At 41.8% G+C, this 26,195-nt stretch overlaps 1 protein-coding gene across 2 annotated transcripts in view; it reads left to right on the top strand.

Moving 5' to 3' along the window:
• LOC115379070 (collagen alpha-1(XVIII) chain-like) overlaps positions 1-26,195 on the top strand; it is an 80,379-nt gene that overhangs the window by 24,711 nt on the left and 29,473 nt on the right. For both annotated transcript variants that reach the window (XM_030079744.1, XM_030079743.1), the window contains exons 3-5: positions 18,399-18,646; positions 19,755-19,925; positions 20,491-20,622. In XM_030079744.1, the coding sequence (XP_029935604.1) occupies positions 18,399-18,646; positions 19,755-19,925; positions 20,491-20,622 (551 nt within the window). The remainder of the gene's footprint in view (positions 1-18,398; positions 18,647-19,754; positions 19,926-20,490; positions 20,623-26,195) is intronic.

Here is a 26,195-nt window from a genome sequence, read left to right as displayed (position 1 = left end):
AAAAGAAGGAAAGTGAACCGTAGGGTTACCCTTAAGGGATTTTTTTACGACTTGAGGAGCTGATATGGATGAAGATGAAGAGGTCACATGGTGATGTTGATCCGCAGATGTTGATCCTTCGGTTGCACCAAAGTACATCTGCTAGGATTACTCTATCTCTCCCTTTGCATCTGCATCTCCCTCTCTGTCTCTGTTTCTTTTTTCCTTTTCCCCCGTCCACGTCCCCTTCTGTCTCCTTTTTTCACACTTGATCTGTCTGTATTTTTTCCACTCATTTTCTCCTCTCGTAATCTTAAGCCTCTTCATCGTTTTTCCCTTTCCTTGCTGGAGCCATGATGGAGCTTAGCAATGTCACAAGGTCCCCACTGTTTAGCTGGAAAATGTCTCTTGCGCCTGCTTCTCTTCAGCTCCTGTTAATTGGTGATTGATTGCCTGTATCTCTGATACGCATTATCCTTTTTTCAACTTTTTTTTTCCGCTCTTGTAGATCAGTCAGCTTCCACATACAAGAATGCATGCATAGAGACAAACATGTGTGCTCTCTATTTCCCTCTCCTTGTAATATCACTCATTCATTTCCATTCTCCCCCCACCCTTCTCTCCAGTGGAGGCTTTGCACCTTCTCTCCAAAAGCTTTAAGCTGGACGTTATGGAGGCAAGCTGCCAAAGACAAGCAGTGTTTTTTTTTTTTTTTTTTTCATTCCTTTGACACTCTGGTCAGAGTGCAGTTTCTACAGCTGGTTAAACACAGCTTGGGGTAAGCCGAAACAACGTGCCGTTTACATGGAGCCTCATGCCATCTGACCCCTGTGGACGTCCGCTGTTTCCCCCAGACTCCTGCTGGAACTGACATGAAGGCAGACCAGGAGAAGATGGGTTGAAAGTTGTAGCTCTCTGAAGCACTATATAAGTTTCACTCTTCAAAATGTTGAACTTCAGCACCCAGGCTTGTTGATTTCATACCAAAGAAGGCCAAAGGGATCAGAGAAACAAAAAATCTACCCAAACATTGGTCAGCCCCGCTTTTTGTTGATGGAGTGCTTGCTCCCTGCTGTTTAGGAGACAGTTTGTACTTTGCTTTTTGAATTTGTGGCTTAGGGGGAATAATCAATATTGATACGATACAGATTCATATGATTTGACCTCAAAGTGCATATGGTTTGACTGTATCACTTGCAAGTTTTTTGTTTTTTTTTAATGATATATTCAAGGTACTTTCGCATTTTTTATACCTCAAACTCTCTACTATCATTATAGATGCAACGAACTGAAATACTGCTTGAGGTGAACCTATAGAGGACGTCTCAGAAGAACAAGTTTTGTTGTATTTGGTGCTCTTGTGTCAATAATAATAATAATATTAATATTAATAATAATATTATGATAGGTTTTCTTTTCTTGAAGAACTTTGGCCCCAGCATCCTTCTCCGAGCTGGACAAAAGGTCATTCCTTCTAGCGAGGTTTTGTTGCATATTTGAGGTCTTCTTGAATAAGCGAACTTCCAATATGATATCAGCACCATGACTTTTTGAGAACATCGCCAGCGGACTGCTAACTGGCTGTGTTTGTTGGATCTGCCACAGTTATTTTTGGCACTCTGAATCAAGTCAATGCTTTTAGGTGGTAAATCAGTTCATATTGTACTTGTATTATTTTGCTGTATTCCTAGATTATAGTAAGACAGGAATTAGACATGGTGACAATGACGCCAAAAGATATTATTTCATTCTGATGAGATTACAATATGCAGAGTTTCGTAGTTTATACTAAGAGGACAACAGGACCTGACATAAAAAGGACAGTGCAACGCATACAGATTTTTTTTTTTGTATACCTGAACAATGGATAATACTGTACTGTAAATTCAGAAGTTTGAAGTATTCTGGTCATTTCAAATGTGTACCACGAAGCTGCACGTAGCTCTGATGTTCTTCTGAAAACTGACCTGAGGGGCTTCAAGTGAAAAAATCAAGGGAAAAAAAAAAAAAATACGGCAAATATTCCGCTTTACAAAGGTGATACTGTTCTCTCACTGACACTGCCAACACGGTGCCCCATATCGAGATGGAAGATAAGCATTCAGGAGGAGTGGGGAGCTGCGGCTGTGTGTGTATGTGTGTGTGTGTTTAGGGTGAGACAGACATGAGGAAAAAACTTGGCTCCGCTGACCTACCATGCTAAACTATTCGGCCTTTGGCTTTCTGCAGCCTTGGACTTGCCAGCTTGTATGGGCACGGAGAAAAAAGACCTTATCAGTGACCCCACTCCTGCACGATGTTGACTTATATGGGCACACTCCAAAGCTTTGAATAATTGGTCCAGACCCACCCCAAACAAACTTTGATGTTGCAGGGAACACTTTAAATCCCAATATTATTGAGCCAGAGAGACAAATGGAGAGTCCCATATGCAGCTTCCACATCCGTTGTTTCCTTATTTGTCAGAGTTTGAGTGCAAGGAAAAGATTTTGTGAGCATGAAATGCAAGAAGTGGAGCATAAAAGAAGGTGCAGCTGGTGAATAAATGCAATTTTAGTGAATTTTCCCCTTGAAAGTGTAGCAGTATTGAATGTCTAGTGTGTACTCAGGCTATAATAAGCTGAAACTAAACAACTAATTCAGCATTTTACAAAAAAAATGGAGTCAAATCATGAAACGGAGTAAAATCTGGTCTGCATTGACGTATAATGAGTCCCTCTTCCTGGGCTCTACAATTAAACTGTTGTCATTAGGAAGTCATTATGTGGTCCTCCTCCATGGTCTGCTGAAGTTGCACTGACATGACCTCTCGCCCCTTGTGAAACCTCCAGCAGCGCCCAGTAAAACCCAGTGCAGCATCAGCCAGTCTTTGAAATCTATTTTTTTTTTCATGATATACCCAGAATTAATCAAGCGTGGGTGAAGTTAATCATGTGAAATTGATGACAAAGCAATTTTACGAAATCTGCATCAAGCGTTGTTTCCAAAAACAATGACATGGATACCCGACATAACCCACATCCCTTGGGGGCAAAGAATTTGTTTGGGAACTATTTCCTCCCAAAGAACAAAAGCAAACTTTATCTATCTGCCTTTAATTCATACTCCTTTTTCATATTTTGTGTTTTGGGCAAACTGTTTCCTTAACTTAGTTGGTGCAGCTCTTGTGTATCTAGTATTTATTTAGTTCAATTGAGTACATACTAATGTGTATCTAGTATTTATTTAGTTCAACTGAGTACATACTAATGTTTCAGTACACGATGTGACTAAGCTTCACATCGTCTGAATATTGTTTGTGCACTCTCAGTAGAGCACACTCAACACTGGACCCGTGGAGCTGAAACTGCACAGTAGACCAAAGAGCGTGTATAAAAGGAAGCTGTTGTACTTCAGTGAGAGGTTCCTGCTGTATACATTTCCATACATTAAGTGGACAGTAGTCAGTGAGACCACCAGCCTAGCTGAGGCTGTGTGCCTCGGCGCTCGGCTCCCTGTGATGAATGCTGGAAGAAACACAAGAATGCACTCTGCTCAGCGCTCAGCCCCTTGTAGCCCCCTTTAGCCCTGTCCAGACCTCACTTTACCTAAGGCTTTAACATAAGGCTCCCCTTGTGTGTGTGTTTGTGAGTATGTGAGAGAGAGAGAGAGAGAGAGAGAGAGAGAGAGAGAGAGAGAGAGCGAGCAAGAGACACGGGTCATCTCTCTCTCTCTGCCTCTCTCTCTCTGTGGTCTATCTATGTCTGTGTGTCTCTCCAGCCGATTTGCCAGGAAAAAAAAAAAAAAAAAACATTGGCATTTTATGTTTCTGCAAACCAAAGATGCGTTGAAATGCTGATGTTTTCAAGTTTCTTGACATAGTATAACACGATAAACACAACACCAGCAGGCAGGTGAGGTGGTGGTTCATTTTACAGGACTTTCCCTCCACAGACCGGGGTTGGATTACTGAGTTTAAGCAAGAGACATATATGTTTTTAGCCATAATTCGCTAATATTATCGAACATTAGCCCATGTTACCTAACGTTAACCTTTTCTTAGCCTTAACCATGATGACAAACCTTTTCCTAACATTAACTGTGCTGATGTTACACACCTGTAAGGGGAAATAGAAATAAATGAAGCGAGAGACGGTGTTGCTGGCTTCAGGTTCAAACTGTAATGAACAAGCCGTCAGCAACATGCGCCCCCTGCAGGCGAAACCCGGAAGACAAGAGCAATCAATAAGAACACATTTCTCTGCTGGAATAATAGATTACAGACATCTCAGAGTAAACATTAACTAACTAAGTAATAATAAACCTGGAGAAATAAAGAAATATTTTAAGAAATATCTTGAAGTATTATTTCAAAATGCCTCTTTCCAAATATGAAATAAAACACATTAGAGTGCACCTTAACCATTTAAACTATACGTTGTCTTTCTCTTAGTTTTAACACATATGTTCATATCTGTTACACTGACAAACCTTTTTCCTAACCTTAACCATGATGATAAACTTTTTCCTTACGTTAACCATGATCACAAACCTTTCCTAGCAGTTAACCATGACCTTTTCCTAACCTTAACTATAATGGCAAACCTTTCCCTAACATTAACCACGATGCTAAACTTTTTCCTAACTCTAACCAAGTAGTTTCGGTGGCTAATGAAGTTAACAAAGCAAGAAAGAAGAAAGTGGATAAAATAGCTAAGAAGCTAACGTCAGCTGATGTTAGGTAACCACCACGTGATGCGGTTGCAGGATTCACCACCAAATGTGGACATGCGACATATTTTTAATTCAGAAGTGTTGATATTTCATCATATGTGTTGGTGAGCAGAAACGTTAAATAGCAACCTTTTATTGTGGCGACTGAGGTTGCAGCCTCAGCCATGTTTTTGTGTGTGTGAGAGAAAGACACAGTCCCTGTCAAACTTTATAAAGACACTCATGTAAAAATAGAGCCGTGAATATGACTGTGCATCAAAATTCTGTTAAAGAGAAGAAGAGTGAGAAAGAGAATGAGTAGGGAATGATGAAGAGAGAGAGGAGCCTCTGCAGGGGTGAAACTAGTGATCATGTTCATCGTTGATTAACCTACTGATTATTTTTTGATTACTCGATTAATTTTTTGTCTGTCAGTTGTCAAAAATAATGCTAAATGCCTATTGCAAGTTAACAGAGCCCGAGGTGATGCCGTAACATTGCTTACTTAGTCTGACCATCAGACAAAAAAATCATAAACTTTCCATTTTATGCCATGAAATACATAAAAGCAAGGATTTGTGAAGCCATAGCCAGAAAATGATTGATATTTTAAAACGATTAATTGATTATCAGAATGATCATGGTTAACTAATTGATGAATCGACTAATCGTTTTTAACACTAAGCCCCTGTTTTTCTAGGTGCAGGCACTTTTGCGCATGGAGGTTGGTGAATCTTGAAGGTGTTTGCATGTGGCTTTGTGTGTTTGTGAGAATATTTAAAACTTATTCCTCCCACAAGGCAAACTCTGCTCAGTTTAGGTGATCCTGTTATAGCATAAGAGCAAAGAACCCCTTTTTTTAGCCATAGCCTAACATGTCACTTGCATTGATTACAGCGATTAGTTTTCTGTTGTGTTTTTATCACCTGTCCAACCTCGTCTTCTTCTCTTCTCCGTGTCTTTAGCTGCTAAATTAAATTGACAATGTGCTTTTGTTTTCTTCTGCTTTCAGTTTTAAATGTATTGCTCTTCATTCTTGTTTCTAGTTGCACTTGCTGTATAAAATGCACTGTAGGCTATAAATAAAGTGATTGATTGAGGGATTGATTGAGAAATAAGTTCTTTTATTTGCAGCAGTGGTGCAGCAGTGGTGCAGCAAACAGGCAGTCAAAATTAGACTTCCGTGATGCTGCATCTGTGTATTTTTAATGAATTCCACCTTTCTTTCATTTGGGGTCTTGGTTTCTGGTCTCAATCCTGCTGTTGGCCTGAAGCAGGATGACACAATGTGCTCTAATTTTTTTGCGGTGGGTACAGCACATCGTGGTGTCATTTCTTGGAGTTTGACTTGGCAGAAACGAAGCTGGATAAGCCTCATTTATTGAACAAAAACATGACGAGGTGTGCCTGGTTCAATTACATGTGATGTTTTTCAGTTAATTTCAAGGCTGCATCTGGCAAACTGAATCAGGTGTAACAGAGCCGATGAAGTCAACTGAAGTCACTCCTCTTGCAGAAACGCTGCGCTTTGGCAAATTCAAAGGGGCAATTTTCAATAATGTGGCTGTCTATTGTGCAGACAGGCACACCAATGAGGCTGTAGTTACTCTTAATGTAATCCACAGGAATAACATTAGGAAGCTTCAGCATACATAATATCACTATCATGGAGAACAAAAACAAGTCTTTTTTACAATTTACAGAGCCACGTAAATACTTTATAAATACTACATAAATACTTTATGTGGCTCTGAATAGAGAACCCGATGAAACTAATTCCAGAAATGTAAAAAAGTGAGTGGAAAAGTGAAATGATTCCCTAATTCCTGAAAATCTGACTGAAATGCAGTGTTATTGACCAGCCTGTAATCACAGCTGCTGAACACTGGTTCCCAGTCTTACTTACCATGCCGTCTTTACAGGATCAATTGTAATTTCCACTGGTTAGCCTCATGTGGAATTCCCCTCAAAGCATTTAATGCTCAGCATTTACTTTCCTCTGCCTAATTAGCTAATTGCATTATTGCATTTTCTTTTCTGTTTTTTTTCCACTGCAGGAAGTCACGGCTCGTGGCTGCATAATGATACCCCAGCCCGATGCTGAAGTAGTCCTGTTCCTCAGTGGAGCCAAAGGCTACGTGCATGCAGGGGTTAATTGGGGACATGAGGAGAGTTTGGTTGAGTCAGTCTTGGCTCGCAGACTTCACAAAACAGGGTCACTGAACCAAGTGAGCCAATGCTTACTCTGGTGTCATGGAAACCCAATATCTTGTGAAATACAGCACAGAATTTGGAGGTGATTGCTGACTGGGTTCTTGATGATGCTAAATTAACGCAGACAGAACGATTGCAAATCACTGTAGTTCATGCTCTCAGCAGCTGCAACCAGCATCAAGACCACTCTTTATGTAAGCATCCACTGGGAACGGTTGCCGAGCACAGCTACTCTAGGTTGACATTGATAAGTGTGGAATGCAAGTGGAAACACACTTGTGACAGCTCTTGTGTAACTTTTTCTTTTTAAATGTCATTTCAAAAGTTCTCAAATGTCATGACCTCATAAATTTTAAACATTAAAATCCTGCAAAACTCCCATGTGGCTCCAAACGCTCGCTGTGACAGAAAATGATTGGCTCCTAAATTTGTTAGCAGAATAAATTTTAAAAACCAGCGATCGCCCTGATAAGCATGGTCAAATGGAGCCTGTTGATAGCTGAGAGGAGAGAGTGAGAGGGAGAGAGAGAGAGGGAGAGAGAGAGAGAGAGCTATTCACATATGAATTAAAATACCTGTGGAAATGTCGCTGGCTGTCTTCCAGCAGGGAGGATGGCGAGGGTTGAAGCGCCTTATTCAGATTCCTGTAAAACATCTGGTTTATCTCATAAGCACTTGAAATTTAAATAGCTGTAAAAGCTGTCTCCACTAATCGGCTGTGCTGTGTTGTGTTGATACCCGGTTGCTGTGTTATTAGAGAAAGGACTGCTCATGTCGACTTTATAGTGGAAAATGTCCTCCTACTTAATGAGGACAGCCGGAGCCAAGTGTTTGAAATGAGAGTGTAACATCATAGCTAGATAGAAACATACACAGATTTCATTCTGTGCGTTTTGATGGCAAAATTTCCTGAAAGGTCGCAGCTTATTTGCTTTAAAATACAGTGGAAAAAGCTGAACTGTAGCGCTGAACTGAACAGGGTGTGAGCTTCAATGGAGTCTCCTGTTTCTTTACACTGAGTTTGATGATACTGGCATTTCAATGATTACACCAAAGTTGAGGCCAAGACCCTGAACGAATTTTGTACTTCAATATTAAAGCTGCACGAGGAAACACAGCACTTTGGCAGCCCCTAGTGGCAGTGAGCGATAACTGTTGGGATTTTTGAGAGTTTGAGGGACTTCATTACCCAGACATCCTGTTATGTGACACAAATAAAATGTACAGTCCTATTACCTACATTTCTAATGCATACCATCTGGTATGGGTGGTTAAAAAAAAATGTAGCTGGTTCAGACATATTGTTCTTTCCTATTGGAGAAAAGATTTCCCACACCAGTGATCATACCTGACTCGTGAGTTTGAAATTGGCATCAATTTCATAAAACATTCCAGTTCTTTGTGATTTTTCTCCCTCTTGTGGCAGCAAATTAAATGCTGCTTGAAAAGTATGCTTCTGGGTTTCCTTCAGTCTTCATATGCAAGGAAAAATAGGGAAAAAGCACTGATACAGTCGTGGAATTGTCAGATGAAGTAATTATACATGCTATAATTTCAATTATACAGTTCCAGAAGAAATTGTGCAGTGTGGTTGACGTAAAACATGCCACTTAAGGTCTGCTGTGCACCAGCGCAGGACTGACGCCACAGAAACTAGCTTTGCAGTTGGGTTTAGGTGTCGGATGATAGGCTTAATCATCACCGTGTGAGCTTGTTTGGCATTAGATTGAATGCAACAAACATTTATTTGCATGTAAAAATCCCACACTGTAGCTTTAATAAGCGATAATGGAACACATTTCTCTGTTGTTGCCCCAGATGGATGCATTACAGAAAAAAAAAAAAAACCCGCCTCGCACAGCTTTGTTTTTTCCTCCGGGTGCAGCTCAGATGGTTCAAATGTTGGAGCAAGGTGCCTGCAACATGATGCAATCTGTTTTTCCCAATGCGATCAATACATTGATGCAATCGACCACAAACCCTCTGTTTTGGATAATGTGCTCTGAAGTGTTGCATCAACCTGCACAAATCTCACAGCGGGCTGACTTTGACACATTCTCTGCATTTTAGCCCGACTCTCTATGCATATGGCCCTAAGCCTCTCATCCATTCCTAAGATACATGAATATCACACTCCTACTTGAAAATGATGATCACGTACTTACTGAAAGATGACCATCACATTCCTCAGACATAAAGAAGCCTTGCCTACATAACAAATAACAAAAAAATATACGCTGCTACTCTCATTAGCTTCTGCACAAAGCCTGCAGTGCTCAGACTGTGAGCTTGAAGATTGCAACAGGAAAGTGTTTAAGGAGTGAGGATTAGAAGTAGTGCAATCTTGTGGTCTTTTTTGTAGGAAATAAATATTCTTTGTATGATTGTATATGCAAAGTGATGAGCATGTCACAAAATTAACAAAACTATCATCCCGTTTCTTTGCATGTTGCGCCAACACAGACAAGCTTAATTTCTTTGGACAGGCAGACATGGAAATGCAAAAAAAAAAAAAAAAAAAAAAAAAAAGGACTGTCTCTGAGGTCACCCTGAACGAGCCCCATTCATGCCTCTGCTAAGTGCTGGGAGGCTTTGATCAAGGAGAGGGCATTAGCAGTTAGCACTGCTTTCCTTGGCTAATGACTGTGTTGACTCGCCGCTTTAGCTCGGTGCTAACAGACTGGCTTTGTGCTAAGTGGAAGGCCTCTAGCCTCCCGTGACCATGTGCACACACAAATACGTGCACAAACGCCGAGCACATGCAGACACGCTTACAGATAGTTGCACACGCACAGACGCACACAGGCTGTGTGGCCGCCTCAATTTAACAAGCAGTTTGTGGTTTTCACAACCACATGTGGCTGACATCACCTCTGCCTGTCAATCAAACACTGGACTCGCACTGAATCATTTCTAAAAGGACCGATGAAGAAGATTAAAGTCTTTTGTTTTGAAGTTTAACCTGCAGGAACTAGACTGTAAAAGGCCACCTGGAGACGCAACACAGAGGCTTGCTAGCAGTAGAATACAATAGAATTGAGTAGAATGATATTTGAAGCAGATCAGTGTCTTATGTAATCGTTTCAGCTTCGTGTCATCACGTAGATGCGAGGACGACCTGGAACGATCGGTCTGCTCTGCGCTTTTTCAGCAAAATGGGAGATGGGACACCACTTGAATTGCAAAAGTATATTTAATTTGCTCAAATAGCGCATAAAATTGGTGGATTTGGGGGCAGGGAGCACAAAGTTGGCTATGCAGGATGCTGCCTGATGAGGAGCTTCAACTTGGAATGCTTTGCCTGCGAGTGATATAGCCAAGTTTTTATTTCCCTGGTCTCTGTACTGTATATGTGCCAATTTTCTGCACTATTTGACTGATTAAAATATCGTGCTTTTGCTCTGCCATCTCTTACCGTTGTTCTCTGTGATTACCGCACGAACCACAACGGCTTTAAAGTGACCTCTCAGCATTTTACTGTGGTTGAACATTTTCACATTTCAGCATGCGTGTCTCCATAGGAGTTCAGAGAGAGACAGCTTGGTGACCCGCTGAACTTGTTGCCCTGTAAGACGGTATCAGGAGAAAAGAAGTGGCATGTGCAGTTGAAATCCTTCAGTGAATATACAAAGGTGTAGATATAAGCACACAGAGAAAAGTAAGCTCCAGCACATTGCCTTCTTATTGCAGTTGTCTTTCTTTTTATTACACTTCACAAAAGCATTTCAGTCCTTAGACCCAATCCTTAGACGAAGGTCGAAGAACCAAAACATTGTTCACATGAATTTATAAAAAACCTAATGAAGCTTATCTGTAAATTGCTTTTTAAAAACCATGATTTACAACGTGCTGAGCAGAAAAAGATCAAATGAAACGCTAAAACAACAACTTATAGAGAAATAAATAAGAGGAAAGTGATGGACAAAGGCTGACATGATTGCATGCAGTTAAACGGGACCTTGGACAGAGAGAGGAGCGGCTCATGTCTGTAACATGTGGTGTGACCGCAGCTGCAGAGCCCTTACTACATAACAATAAGGGTTTGCATCACGCGAACAACATTTAGGATCCATTTGCACTGAAACAAGTGTTCGTCTGTGTGTTTACGTGAATGCACATGCTTCAAAATGTAGATAGATAGATAGATAGATAGATATACTTTATTGATCCCAACCAGGGAAATTCTGGTGTTCCAGCAGCAACAGTAGAAACATACAATAAAGTTAAATAAAAAAGAATAAAGGCTAAAAATATACAATAAAGACTATAAAGACTAAAAACTAAAATATACAATAAGGGCTAACCTAAGGAAAAGAGATATGAGATGTGATAATATACAGATGGTAATGAATATGAAATGAAATATACAGATGGAGCTGAAGTATATACATGATTGTATAGATAAGGAGAGTTAGCATGAAACCACGAAACCAAGAACCAAGTGGCAGAACCCGACGCCCGGTACTGAGATGTGTGTGTGTGTGTGTGTGTGTGTCTGTAGACGTCTGTGCATATGCGGTGTGTAAGTGTGTCCGTCAAAGTATGTGCATGCGTGCCGCGGATTTATACGTGATTGAGGTTTGATTAGATTCCAGACTCAAAGTCCTTCATTACCTGTGACAGGTCATTACAGACTGCTGTGGACTGACTGACTGGTGAATGACTTTGGCCGGCACCACTTAAACCCGTCCAAAGGCCACATCCATCACCGCTGCTTTATTATGGCCGATACGTCTGAGACCTCCTTTCTTTCTTTCCTTCTTTCTCCCTTTCTTTCTTTCTTTCTTATAGGAATATTAATTCATGCTGGCCATCTTTGGCCTGCAAACAGAAGTCTTTCCTGGCCCAAACACAGCAGACTGACATCCTAATCCAGAGCATAATTTCTTTTGCGCCAAAGTCGGCCATGTCTGTACTGTCACTTTCCTCACCTTTCTTTCTTTCTTTCTTTCTTTCTTTCTTTCTTTCTTTCTTTCTTTCTTTCTGTAGTGTGCCTTTGGCCTGCAAACAGAAGTCTTTCCTGGCCCAAACACAGCAGACTGACATCCTAATCCACACCAAGTAGAAGAGCATCATTTCTTTTGCGCCAAAGTCAGCCATGTCTGTACTGTCACTTTCCTTGCTTTTCTTTCTTTCTTTCTTTCTTTCTTTCTTTCTTTCTTTCTGTAGTGTGTCTTTGACCTGCAAACAGAAGTCTTTCCTGGCCCAAACACAGCAGACTGACATCCTAATCCAGAGCATAATTTCTTTTGTGCCAAAGTCGGCCATGTCTGTACTGTCACTTTTCTCACTTTTCTTTCTTTCTTTCTTTCTTTCTTTCTTTCTTTCTTTCTTTCTTTCTTTCTTTCTTTCTTTCTGTAGTGTGTCTTTGGCCTGCAAACAGAAGTCACCCCGTGGCCCAAACACACCAGATTGACATCCTAATCCACACCAAGTAGAAGAGCATCATTTTTTGTGAGCCAAAACCAGCTTGAAATTGCCAATGAAATGAACCGTTGGCTAATACGAGCATCTCTTTAATAATAACCAGAGCTGAAGCCAGACCTCCACCAAAGCCATTGATTTTCTCGGCGTATTTCTCTTATTCTATCTACTGTGCAAAATGTGTGTGTGTGTGTGTGTGTGTGCACCAGCATTTGACTGTGTGTGAGTGTGTGTTTTATTAAGTGCTCACTTAAAAGTTAACAGATGATACTTTTCAAAAACAGTGATGTACAAAGAGTTTTGCCCTGAGCCGTCTGCACTTGCTGTTCTCTTTAAACCAGGATTCTCTTCATTATTCCATTTGTACAGTGTGTGCTGGTGTTCGATTTCACCCAATATATATATATATATATATTTATTTTTTGCTTTAACTCAGACTTAACTGTCCTTGCTCCGGTGTTCATACTAATTCAGCATTTATTACTTGAACTGGATAACCCTCAGTAACATGTATTGCCAACTGTGCTAATAACAGAGGAGCTCTACAGGCGAGGTTTTTGCTGAGCAGAGTGCTCAGATGGAAACAATAAAAAAACAGGATTATGTAGTCTGGACATTGTACCCGGACAAGGGACCACAATTTAAAGCTGTGAGCAGTTCCAAACAGCAGTGTGGCGCCCCCTGTTGACACACAGCTTCCCATTTGGTGGCTTTGTTTGCAAAACAATTCAATGGATTTAAGACATTTTCCCTCTGGCTGACGGAGTTATTTGTGTATCTCGAACCTGTAAAAAAAAAAAAAAAAAAAAATGGAGTAAAATACATTTTAATTTGAATTATAATAGCTCAACAAGGTTTCCAGAATGGGTAACCTCTTAAAGGAGAATAAACTCTTTATGAAGATTATCTAATCAATTCTTTCTTTATGAAGAGTTGTATTATAGTAAAATATGCACTGTGGGGGAAAAAGCTTTACCTGAAAGTCCAACCCATCCTAGAATAAAATGTCATTTTACATTTCTGCAAACTTACAAATGCATTGAAATATCAGTGTTACTGAACCAAAAATGTGTTGCATATCAGCATTCAGACCTAAAGCCAATGTGGTGCTTTAACCACTTTCATAAGTCACCAAAACTACATGGTTATGGTTCGGAAAAAGGTTCATCATCATGGTTAAGGTTAGGTAAAGGTCACGGTCAATGTTACGAAAACGCGGGCTAAAGTTTTTTATAATTACGTACGTTAGCCGGTGAATATTAGCTAAAAATGAGCACAGGTTTCACTTGAGACGGGATGCGAACCTCAGTCTGCAGAGGCAAAGTCCTGTTTATTGTGTCATCCATCACGCCGCTTATCTCCTAAATACTAAACGTGACATTTCAATGTATCCTCGGTTGATAGAAACATAAAATACCAACATTTTTTCGTGGTGACTGGACTGGAAACTTCACATGCACTCTCTGAAATGGAGAGGCTCCACTCTGTAAAAGTATCGTAAACTAAGGACTTAGGTTACACGCTCTCCTTTAATGTCCGGTGACTGTGTTGAGCTTTGTGCTGTCAGTCAAGTTTGTGAGCGTTCAGGCCATCTAATCCTGGAACAGCATTCTTAATATCCTTCACGTCGTGGTTTTCAGCAAAGGCAGAGTGTTGCCGTTCCCACTATTCATAACAAGCTGGGTTTTGTCCTAACAATGTGTTGCTCCGGGACGTTCTCAGTCAGGGACACACACCCCTGCAACACACTGCCCCACTTAGGAAACAGCCCGCTGGAAGGAGTGCTGTGTGGAGCGACTGGGCTCCATCTGGACGGAGAGCAGGCATGCAAACCCTAGATATCACTGTAAACACACACTGGGACAGAAATGCACTCATACAGAGTCGGATGCACACAGACGCGCGCACACACACACACACGCACGCACACACGTAAAACCCAACAAAAAAAACTAATCTAAGTTAATCTAGCCTTCCATTACAGCATGCACCAAAACTGCTGCCCCAGGAGCCCATTGTGCCAGGATTTCAAGAGGAATTTATGTGTTGATTAATTTTATATCCCGCATTAACCTCTGTAGCCTGAAAGGGGAGTATTTTATTTATTTGTTTATTTATTTATTTATTTATTTATTTTATTTTTTATTTTTCCTTCCTGCTCATCTGCTGCACTGATATTATGTAGAAATAGGTGATTATTTTTTAGGAGCTATAGAATAAAAATTGAAAAATCCATCTTACACTACTAGAGTCTGATGTTGAGGTCATTCAAGGTGATTTTTTTTTTTTTTTTGTGGTATATGCTGTAATTTACTCGTTTGGAATACCCTCTTTTTCCTCAACCTTTCTTATTTTCATCCACGATTTAAGCCTGAGGAAAGGACTGGATTGAGCCAATTCCTGAGCCTCTGCTCCGTTTTGAACGAAACTAAGGGAATGATAGCTTTTGACACCGGGGACCAGCATTTTGAATATAAAGTGGCCCCACCACGGAGTCCCACATCATGGGACCCATTATGGCTGCTGTTGATGTTACATGTTCTTCATTTTGCATTTACCTGAATGCTGCAGTTGCCCCTTGCTTAAAACACACGTGTCTTGTTGTTGCATTGCATTATGATCGATTCAGGCGACTTTCAATGCAGAAATTGAAGCTGATTCCGGGGGCCGTTAATACCAAAACCTGAAGTTAATCATTGTTGTAGATAGCAGGACAGATTTTCCCCGCTATATCTCTTGATCAGAGTTATCAGAGTTTGGCTAAGGATCCGAGGGAATGAGTAAATACACCACCAAACAACAAAATGGGCACAAAAAGGCGAAACACAGTTTTTTTTTTTTTTTTTACGTGCCTTAAAGGGTTTTACTGGCCATTAAACGTCTTGCACTGTCTCTTTGCCGTAAATTTGATACCTTGTTGTACCAAGTGTGTCAGTATGTTCTGTGAAATTCAGAGCACATCTCTTGTACTTTCGCTCGGTGATTACAGTGATTTTGATCGCCAGTGGTCCAGGACAGCTTCCCGTTTCCCAGGAAAGGGAGTTTACTTTTCCAACGCCAGCGGTATTCCCCGATGACTCAAAAACTTAACAACACAGCAACAGCATGACCTGCACTTCCTTTGAAGCACCTTGAAGTTATTACTGTTAACACTGGCTGCAGAGCGGACTCTATCTCCCCGGGACTTTTCTTCTTCTCCTCTTTCTTTTTAGTGTGTTGCTCCAGCGCAGGTGGTGTTGAGGTCCGGCCAAACCTGATTACATTGAGATGTCACTTCCTGGGCTCCATTACACCGCCGTATCTCACCGCTAACATTATGCTGTACTGGGGTGTTTTACATTTTCACTGCTCTAGTTTCATTATTCGCAGTGTTCTTATGACGAATGCATTCAGTACCCAGCGATGCAGCCAGATACCTCTTACATGCCGGTTTGATTACAAGCAAATATATTTTAATTGCAGTCGCCTGTTGTCAAAGATGGCCAGGTGATGATGCACAGAGCATTCACGCAGTGCAAGGCCAGTCGAGGAACGCAGCTTGATTTCTGCAACGATTTGGCAAAGCCCTTGTCCTCCCTGAGGTATTGGGTTGCCGGTGCATCATGGGAACTTTACTGAGGCCAGAGAGTCTCGCTGTGTTTCCACGGCAACCTGTCCAGCTGTTAAGACACCGGGCTATCGGAGGAACATCTGCAGTGATGTCACTTTTTTGGGAGGCAGAGCCGGGGTGACAGGCTGAGCTGTGGGAACGTTGGCTGATACACTTTGGCTGGATTTGCATGTTGACGACACAGAGAAGACGAAGAGCGGCGTCCAGCGCTCTGTCTAGAGGCGATGCAGGCAGCGGAGCCCGCCAGCCAGGCACTCAGGCCTGTCTGGAACCAGAAATGGGTCATAGTGTATTTGGGAGATAAATCTTAGCAATTGTTTTAGCATGCTTGCAGTGCCAGATGGGTGGAGTTAACTGCATCAAGACAATATGAGTCCTGGGAATTTAGGACAACCACAAGAGAGCAGTGAAACAAATTAAAGATGCTTTTTCTATGATTAACGCCTTGAACTCTTGTTTTCACTTAAATTTCCACTTAAGTATAGCTTCAAAGTTGGAAAAAAGTCTTTTTGTATTTATATAAAATGAATAAACAAATTATTTATGTGACAATGGCACATATATATTCCGTAACTGCTGGTTGCAACACTTCACTGCATCCACGTCACACTTATATTGAGTGAAATATTCAAAGCATAGATGCCATTGTTTTATGGCTGCACCATTGCATCAAATAGAAAAAATAAATAGATATGCATCGTTTTATACATCATTTTTTAATTCAACAGGACATATGTTGTATCTTTGAAAACTTCGGGGCTCCATGAGAGTTTCCAAATGCACAGAGTTGAAGCGCCTAATATCTTACCTTAAATCTCAATTGCCCTAAAGTGGATCTTTAAAATATTTTGCATTCGTAGTGATACTAACCAGTGTGACTTGACCCAGGGACTGATCTGTATTAACGTCTTCTGAAGTGTTTCTCTTTCTCATTTTGGCTTCAGTTACATGGAAAAAGATTGTACTCCAAGTGCTGAGATAAAAAAAAAAAAAAAAAAAAAACTAGAATCGCTTTTATTAAAACCACTCCTGTTGAGTATTGGTGGCTAGAACAAATACAATCCAGTTCTTTTTTTTTTTTTTTTTTTTTTTTTTTTCAAATATTCCATAGACTCACAAACTGCACAGTGGAGTGGTGTGGATTGCAATTCACTGTTGTTTTTTAATTGCCATAGACGGTAGGGATTAGTCCAATTAATCCAGGAGGAAGGGAATGTGCCTCTCTCGCTGTAGGGAGCCCTAGCAGCAGTGTGGACTAGCCACACACACACACACACACACACACACACACTCACACATCCATCTACAGTCATGGATGTCTCTTAACCCCGTTCTTTCTGTCTTTCTCCTTCCCGCACACACACACATACACACTTACACACACACACACACACACACACATGCCCAAACACCACGCGGTAAGCCTAATTTACAGGAGCTGCCACTGAGCAGCACGTGTGTATTAGTCTAACCTAATGCCTTCCAGATGCCCAGCTGCTATACCCCGCTGCCCCATACACTCCCAAAGAACAGACAATTGTTTCAAGGGTCTCCCCACTAAGGAGAACCAGGTGTAGTGGAGTGTGTGTGTCAATATGTGTGTGTGTGAGAGAGAGAGAGGCAAAGAGAAAGTGAGATATGAAGACAAAGAGATAGTGAGAGGCAAAGAAAGAGAAACTTGTGTGCATACGTCTGTCAGAGAGACAAAGACGGTGTGTGATGCGTGTGTGTGTGTGTGTATTCAGGCATGCACGAGTGCAGAATATCGGGATGATATGACATCGCTGAAGGCGTCAGACAGATGGAAGTGCTTCTGTCTCTTCCCTCTCATCCTCTTGGCGAACCTTACGGGGCGTATCTGACATCCTGTCAGAGATCAGCATGTCCAGTGAGTCAGCACCACCCAGGCCGTCTTACCAGGATCCACAGGGCTCATGCAGGGGATCAGCAGGGATTTGTGGACTACCTGGTTTTACTGTAGGTGCTAGACTCAAATCCTGAAAGAGGTGGTTAGGGTGAAACAGTCAAAACTTTTTCTTTTTTTTCATTTTTCATTGATTATTTATCTATTCAATATCATCAAGCTCATATTGTTATTTATTTCAAACATTTTGCAACATTTGTCCTGTATCATAAATAGAACAATCACAGGAATGCTGGGAAAAAAGGCTTTTGGCACCAATGGAGAGCAGATGCATGATGGGTGAATTCTGCAGAGTTTTCCAGCCAAGACTGATGGTTTAACCCTTTTATGTTCTGTTGTTTCCATGTGGAAGCCATTACTTTTTTGCCCCTTCATAACTGTTTATTTAAACGACTGTTTGATGACTTTTTAACTCCGTTTATTTTTGTTTGGTGAAGGTCTCAGTAGTCCAATGATGTACTTCCCTTTTCATCAGCTACCTGTGGGTCCTTTTTCCCCTCTGCTAACAGTGTTTTCTTTCTTCTCTGTGTTGTTTTTTTTTTTTTTTTTTTGCAGAGCGTGGTTCCCAGGGAGACTTGGATCTGACAGAGTTGATCGGCGTTCCCCTCCCTCCCTCCGTCTCCTTCGTTACGGGATTCGAGGGCTACCCCGCCTACAGCTTTGGACCGGACGCCAACGTGGGCCGACTCACCAAGTCCTTCATCCCCGACCCGTTCTACCAGGAGTTTGCCATCACGGTCACAGCCAAGCCCACCACGCGACGTGGCGGCGTGCTGTTCGCCATTACAGATGCTTACCAAAAGGTGAGGCAGTGCGCACAGGTGGGGTTAAACATTTCAACTCATTCTCACTCCCAGGGCATCAAGTGACACAGCTTGGTCATGGCCGAAAGGCACCTATTAGAACCCAAAGTCACACATTGGCATCAGGGGGATGGTGACGTAGTATGATGAATGAGAAAGCCGGTGATGAGAGGAGGTTGGGGTGGAAGGCGGGTGTAAACAACAAGAGGACAGGACTTTGACCCACAAGACCCAAATTCAATTCCCGTTTCCAGTGAGACCTGAGACTGTGTCCAGTTTCCATTTTATTGACTAAACCTAACCTTTTCCTGACCTTAACCACAGAGTGCCCCTCAGCCTCTTTAGCTGTTTGGTAATTTACTAGTCTTTACCAAGCTTTCTAAATATTACATACTGTATTTCACCAATTAATAGCCTGGGCGTTTAATACGCAAAATCAAGTTGGACCCCGGGTGTTTAAAAGAACCAGGCGGCTATTCGCTGCAGGCCTTTATTTATTTTTGCACAGACCTGCACCAGGTCATTATTGTGATGACAGTTACTGTCCAACATATTTACAGTCGGTCGATTTAATATTACGGTACACCCTTTTTTCTAACGTTAGCTAGCTCTCTTATTTTGGCAGAAAACGGAAGTGCTGCACAGTTATTGTGCGGCTAACTGTTTACTTCTGCAAAAATAAGGTGAATAGCCTTATTTTGGGTTACCTCAATATAATGCAAATAATCACCCCGGCGGTTATTCGGGTGGGCGTTTAATATGCAAAATGGGTGCAGACCCCAGGCGTTTAAAAGAACCAGGCGGCTATTTGCGGCCGGGCGATTAATTGGTGAAATACGGTAGCTAATAAGTATGTCCATGATTGCTTCAGCGATTCTCATTCATTCTGCATCATTTAAGTGGTTGCATGCCAGGAATCAGTACAGAAGCTATCCAACATCCCATCATTGTCTCACTGTATACAGTCCAGACATCGATAGATCCTAATTTAATCTTTCTGACTCTGTCATCTTTAGCCAAGTGAGACTGGGAACCGATCGATCCATGCGTGGTTAAAGACAGTAAAGGACAGTTTTGTGAATGTGAATCTCCTCATTTCTCCTGAAAGGTTGTGCACCTGGGCGTTGCGCTGTCTGCAGTGGAGGATGGTTCCCAGAGAGTTGTGCTGTACTACACCGACCCAGGGACTCCAGGTGGGACCCAGGAAGCTGCTTCCTTCAAGATGGGAGACCTTACAGGAAGATGGGCGAGGTTCACCCTGACCGTACAGGGGGCCGAGGTGGGTACAGTGTGGTTGGAAATTAGTGCTGAAGTCAGTCCAACTAGTGGATCAACAGGACATTAATCGATTATTAGTCTGCTAACTACTGGTTTTAGTCATTTATCACATAAACTGATCTATCATTTGGTGGTTATAATTTCAGAGATGATGATTCATGAAGTAAATAGGGTAGTTGTATCCTTACTGGGAGTCTGTCAGGGTGTACTGGACTGCACAAAACATTAATAGAGCTCCATACCTCCAGCGCTGATTTGGCTAAAGCTGAGAGTGATCTTGCAGTGGCAATATTGTCTTTGCGACGGGAAGCAACAGTGTTTATGGAAAATGTGGTCTTCATTTTTGAGAAACAGTAACACTAACATTACATAATATATATAAACATCTATATAATATATAGATGTTTAAATAGGCAACATTTATCACCCTTTACTTGATTTTATAAGGCTGGGAAGTTGTTAAGAACCATAAGCTCTGTTTATAACTAATAAGAAGGAATAAGCCATTTTCAGGGAAGTTTATTTTGTGTCTTTATGAATCTTGTTCATCGGGTGTTGTCTCTCAGGTGCGTCTCTACATGGACTGTGAGGAGTACCATCGAGTCGCCTTCACCAGGAGCCCTCAGCCCCTCACCTTTGAGGCCAGCTCTGGGATCTTTGTGGGGAACGCAGGGGGCACGGGCCTGGAGAGGTTTGTGGTAAGTCTGGATGAGGCTACATTTACAAGCGTGTACAGGAACTGAGAAAAATAGAGGGTCTTGGCTGTGATAACTACATTAATACGACTTCTTTCCCCTCATTCTTTGTGTTAGCGGAAAGCAGTGTGGATGGCTGGAGTCACTCCCACTAGCAGAACCAAACGTGGCGCTTGGGCGTTTGCCTATTTTGCATCTGAGGCTTGAGCACAACAGTTGCTGCTGGCAGTTTTATGGCCACCACAGGAGACAAGGAGTGGATGACCACATGTGTTCATGAGTGCATACATGACAAGCAGTATATATTTTAATTTACTTTTAGGGAATTTTGCTGATGCTCTCTCCCAGGACGACTTGAGTGCAATAGCAATATTAGTAAATTCCTAGATTGACAACATTATAACCAAACTATAGTGAAAAGTACATGGGTAAAAATGACCAAAATCAATAATGAATGAAAGGCTTCTTGTGTCTGCTGAAGGTGGATGGAGGAGTAAGCCCAGGAGAAAACCTAGAAATGTAGGATGTGCTCTTGTACCTTGCTCTCTGTGGGCTTGCAAAAGAAAAGCCACTAAACGCTTTAGTACTTTTTTTTGTTTACTTTCAATCATCTGATTTGCTGCCACTGTATGTAATTGTCAGAAATGGCAGTGTGTTATTTAACAAGGAGGTGGGAGGGAGGAAAATTAACATTTTTTTTTTCTTTCATATGTATTGTTTAAATGGAAATGTACTCCGTTTTTGGCCGTATGTGTAAGCCAGGATCAGGAACGACTGTATCCTAAAGGCAGAAACTAGCCTTTAATGTCACCAAGACGTCAAATCTGAACCTTTTCCACACAGATTACAGGAATATTCAGTTTTAATAAGGGGTGAGCACATAAAATAAAACGTGCCAACAATGGGGTTTCCCATAAAATCAGCCTCTGGCCAATGGGTAAACTGGAAAACACAGCCTGCGTTCTTTAAACTTTTAAAATACATGGCAGGGCAACTACACTGAAGCCTTTGTCCTCTCTGTCTCCCCCGATTTCTTGTCATGTAAGCATGTGTGATTAACAAACTACAACATACTTTTTTTCCAGGACAGTGGAAAGTTCTTATCGCCAAGCGGCTATTTTCCTCTCATAAAATTTTTAGTAGCGAAATCTGAGGAGAGTTTCAAAGAAATACGATGAGACATGAAAGGCGAACGTGTTTATACAGGAATTCTCGGTTTCAGGAGGGGAGTGCGTTTGCTGCTGAAACCAATTTAATTTTTTTCTTCACCGATTGATTTATAACCAAATGTGATGTAAAACCAGCTCTGACTTTGGTCTTTACGTCACGACATAAGAAATAGTTCAGGTTCACTTGCAAAACAGCATATAACCATGTCAGATCTAAATCAGCTCACTCAGGTCCGGTTCATATCTCTAAAACGTAGAGCTCTCAGCTGTTACAACTTTCTCAGGCCGAGACTGTTACCTATTATATGCTCTACACAAATTCCTCATATGTTTAGAATGAGCGTAAAGCCCAGAGGATGAATATTCAGGGATAGCACTTTATAGTTACTGTGGGAAAAGACAACAAGAGGCCGTGCTCAAATGAGGCAGAATCTTTCCATTTGTCTGTGTCTCTTTCCCGCTCCTTCCCCGTGTCTCCCGCTCTCGCCTTTGTTAACTGCATCTGGAGAGGCTTAAGTTTTGCCACAGATCTGCTAGCAAACACATCTGGTCCCATCACTTCGAATAATGTCCAAACATCAGCACCGTTACACCATATCTCCAAAATGCTCCAGTTTATCCGATGGACTTTTGAAGTAATCCTTCAAGTTGAGCATGAAAATCAAGTCAAGGAGTTCGGAGGGCCTCACACATGACAAACGTGATAAAACGCAAAGAGATAGGCTACCTTTAAAAAAAAAAAAATGCGGCTTATGCGTCGTGGTTATTGTTAAATCTGCATTTCCAAATAGGGAAATACAATTAGATAACTACTTTCAGAACCTGTGGCACGCTTCACAACTCATAAAATAGCTAACGAGTATGCATTGTTTTTGTTTTGTTTGATGCAAAATCACTGAAATGTGTCCTTTCAATGATTTAATATTAAAAATTCAGGTGAGAAATGGCTCAAAAATGAACCATGTCTGTTACAGCTGACTAGTATAGGCTTTTCACAGCCAGTCGCTCAAGAGCTTGAAGACCTGTATGACCACCAGAGGGCGCATTTCACCACCCGGCAGCGTATGAGACAAGGGCTGTGGTTGACTAGTCAAAAAAAAAAAAAAAAAGAGAAAAGAAACATCCTATGTCCTTTCCTAACCACTTTTCCTTGACCTTGATGGAAAACATCATGAGGTCAAGGAACGATGTGAGGGAGAATTCATAAGGACTTATGAAAGGACGACCGCTGTGCTGCAAGAGTCCGGCTGCACGTACACAACACGGCGGATGTTAATGATGTGGGTCTGCTGAGGGGAAACCACGAAAATGGATGACACCACAAAAATGGACGATAAAAAGTGCATCTTAGATACTTTGCCCTGTGCGTGTGTATCATATGCATTTTCTCCAAAGACAGACTTCTGTGGTGATATTTTGATTCTGATGATTAGAAGCCTATGCATGTAAGATCTTAATAACAACATCAAAACTCAGTCAACGCCTTGAAATTGAAGTGGCCGAATCATCGCTTGAAATGTTGCTGCTGCAGGGAGTTGTGGGATGGCATCATCTCCTTTCCTTTCCTAAAGGGTGGTCCTGTGTCTCCTCTGCTAAAGGAGATAGGAAAGGAAGCATGGAAGCACCTGAGGGCCAGTTCAGATACTTGCGGGGTATTTCACTCCGTTAGGAAACTTCCCAAGCAAAAAGATTCTTTAACCACAGCCCGTATCTTTCTCTCCTTACTTTTTTTTTTTTATTCCCTTCCCTTATTGCTGCATTCATCTCATCCCTCACTTCTTGCAACAGACAGTCGTGGTCTCACATCACTCAAACTGAAACCGGAGGAGCTCGAGCTCTGAAATGAGACCTCAGTTCCCAGCTTGCAGGCCGATAGATCTCGTAAGTGACGTCAGCGTTGCCTTATGGTTCCACGGCACATTTCACCGCGAGTAACGTGGGTGAGATTTCACATTATTGTCGCACGTTAGACAGTTGGATGGCCGCTCGGTTCCCTCGATGTGGTCCTGGTGGAAATGAAGGCAGCATAAGCCCTCTCTTGTTCATTATTCTCCCATCGACCTCTCTCTCCCTCCCTCTCTCTTTCCGTCAGACAAAGAGGACCAGTAGTCAGCCGTGGTTTCCAGCTGTTCGCAGTGTTTGGACTGGCAGCTCTGTCTGAGATCCTCCATCTCCACCTAGGGAGAACGATAACAGCCACACAGCAGCAGCAGCAGCGCTCTGCCAATAAACTCGTACAAAACTCTGTCTCTTACCACGTTTACAAAACACACAGATGTGCATAGTTGGCTTACACACACACAGCTTCACGGAAATGCATTTAAACACATATGCATAGGTCAAACTTGACTGTTTACTGTTTACATTGATAATTTATTAAAAAAAAATGGTGCATCCAGACGGTGCAAAAGTTCAGCTGTTTTACGCTCATATTCACATTCACATACACACACGCGGACACACACATCGGCCAGCGGCAGTTGCAGACCAGTGTATCCATGACATTGCTCCCTTGTTGCTTTGGCAACAATTCATCCCTCATAAATCCGACTTCACTCCTTTATTCTTTCCTCTTCACTTCTTTGTTCCCTTTTTTTTCCCCTTTCCTTTGTTCCCATCATCTTTGAACGAAAAGCCTTTGGGGTTTTCTCATTTCTGAAACGGCCGTGTTGTCATGTCAGATTTTCTCCACTGTACAGCTCTTCACCACCACGCGTTTCTTTCATTTGGGTAATGTCTTGGTATGCGTGTGTGTTTTCTCATACTTCTACACTTATAAAGATCAAATGTCCTCATGAGGACTGAAAAATGAGGAAAAATACGTCAAATTGAAGACATTTTGCTGGCCCTCACTGCTTAAGGGTCTATATCAGGTTTAGGACTTGGGATTGTTTGCATCGTTGTTGTGGTTGTTTGCTCTCGGCAACAGCTGTCTTTTGTCTCCCCAGACACACACACACACACACACTCCTGTATCAACAGCGCCACTCAAAATCCCCTACTGACCATGTTATGAGTGTGTTTATGTGTGTGTTTGGATGAATATAGTTTCCAAGGTAGGTTTGAGTGCAGACATCTGTGTTAGAGGCGTAGTTGAGTGTGTGGGCAAAGCTTCTGAGCAAGCAACAATAACCGTGTCAGTCAAACGGCCTGGCAGTGACAAATCCTCCCACGGCCTTCAATCATTGACAAGTCACTCATGTAATTAAAAAGTTTACAAATTGACCCATCAAATCATCCCCCGTTATTAGCCGGTTTTTCATAACAATGGCGTGATTTGCATTGAGCCGGTTGCGTGGTGCATTCTTTGTTTGTGTCATGCATGTTGTTTACAGCGAAAACAGATGTCTCTGATTTGGTTGCCGCCCTAACCCCGAACCCACCCTGTTTCTCTCTCTCTCTCTCTATCTATCCCTTTCTTTCTCTCCCTCTTTTTGTTTCTCACTCCCTTCTCCTCCCCTTCTTTCATAGATTGTGAGGTGTTGCATTAAAAACAGGTGTTTGTGCTCTGGCCCGCGCTCACCATCAATAAACTTCAGCAAGCCTTTACTAGAGATCGGACCGCTGGCGTGCACCGTTAAGGCGTGCAGCTCTGTGGACTGTACGCAGCACACACACACACACTGCCCTGCAAAGCCAAAGAGGGTTATCAGTTTATGTGATGCAACTGGGAGATTACACCTAAAGCTTGGCCATGAGGTTTGATCTGTAAAACACACAAAATGTAGTTGTTGCTGTCAGATTTTGTCAGGCGGCGCAAATCAGCCGGTTAACATCGATAGCAGATATTTGGGGCTGACATTGACATTCACATCAGGAACTTTGATGGCCCAAGAACAAAAACCAAACTGCACCATTTGGGAGTAAAAACTTTACATTAAAGATGTAATCACTGATTTTTTTTAAAGACATAAAAACACAAATTTGTAGCAAGGAATTTGTAATCATTCAGTTGTAACAAAAATATGTAGTGATTGGCCAACATCCTCTGATAATATTGTCCAGCTGATCTATCAGTCGGGGTCCACTGATCGTATGAGATGTGCAAGTGTACGGTATCTCATACTGCACACTTGCTCTATTAAACTGCAGAAATATCAAGAACATGTGGTAGCATTTGAACTTTTCCACAGAGGTCATGTGGAAGAGTGACAGCAGGCTCGTCGGCTTTACTGGATTGTTTACGGTGGTCAAAGAGAAAAGGTCCCATATATAACCAAGAATCATCCAGTGTTGCCACAGTTCCATGGTATTCCCCCTGGAATCACCAAGACGTCCCAAAATTTGACATTTCAAAATAATTTACATACTTGGAATAAATATGCTCAGAATTGCAGATTGGGATTTTAATTTTACTGTGAAAATTGTCTCTTGAGTGCCAACAGCTGGGACCAGAGGGAGACACGT

Source organism: Myripristis murdjan, chromosome 20 (assembly GCF_902150065.1).
Source record: "Myripristis murdjan chromosome 20, fMyrMur1.1, whole genome shotgun sequence".
NCBI classification, from domain to species: Eukaryota; Metazoa; Chordata; class Actinopteri; order Holocentriformes; family Holocentridae; genus Myripristis; species Myripristis murdjan.
The sequence above is the reverse complement of the archived record's forward strand: the minus strand, read 5'-3'. Positions and strand labels throughout refer to the sequence as shown.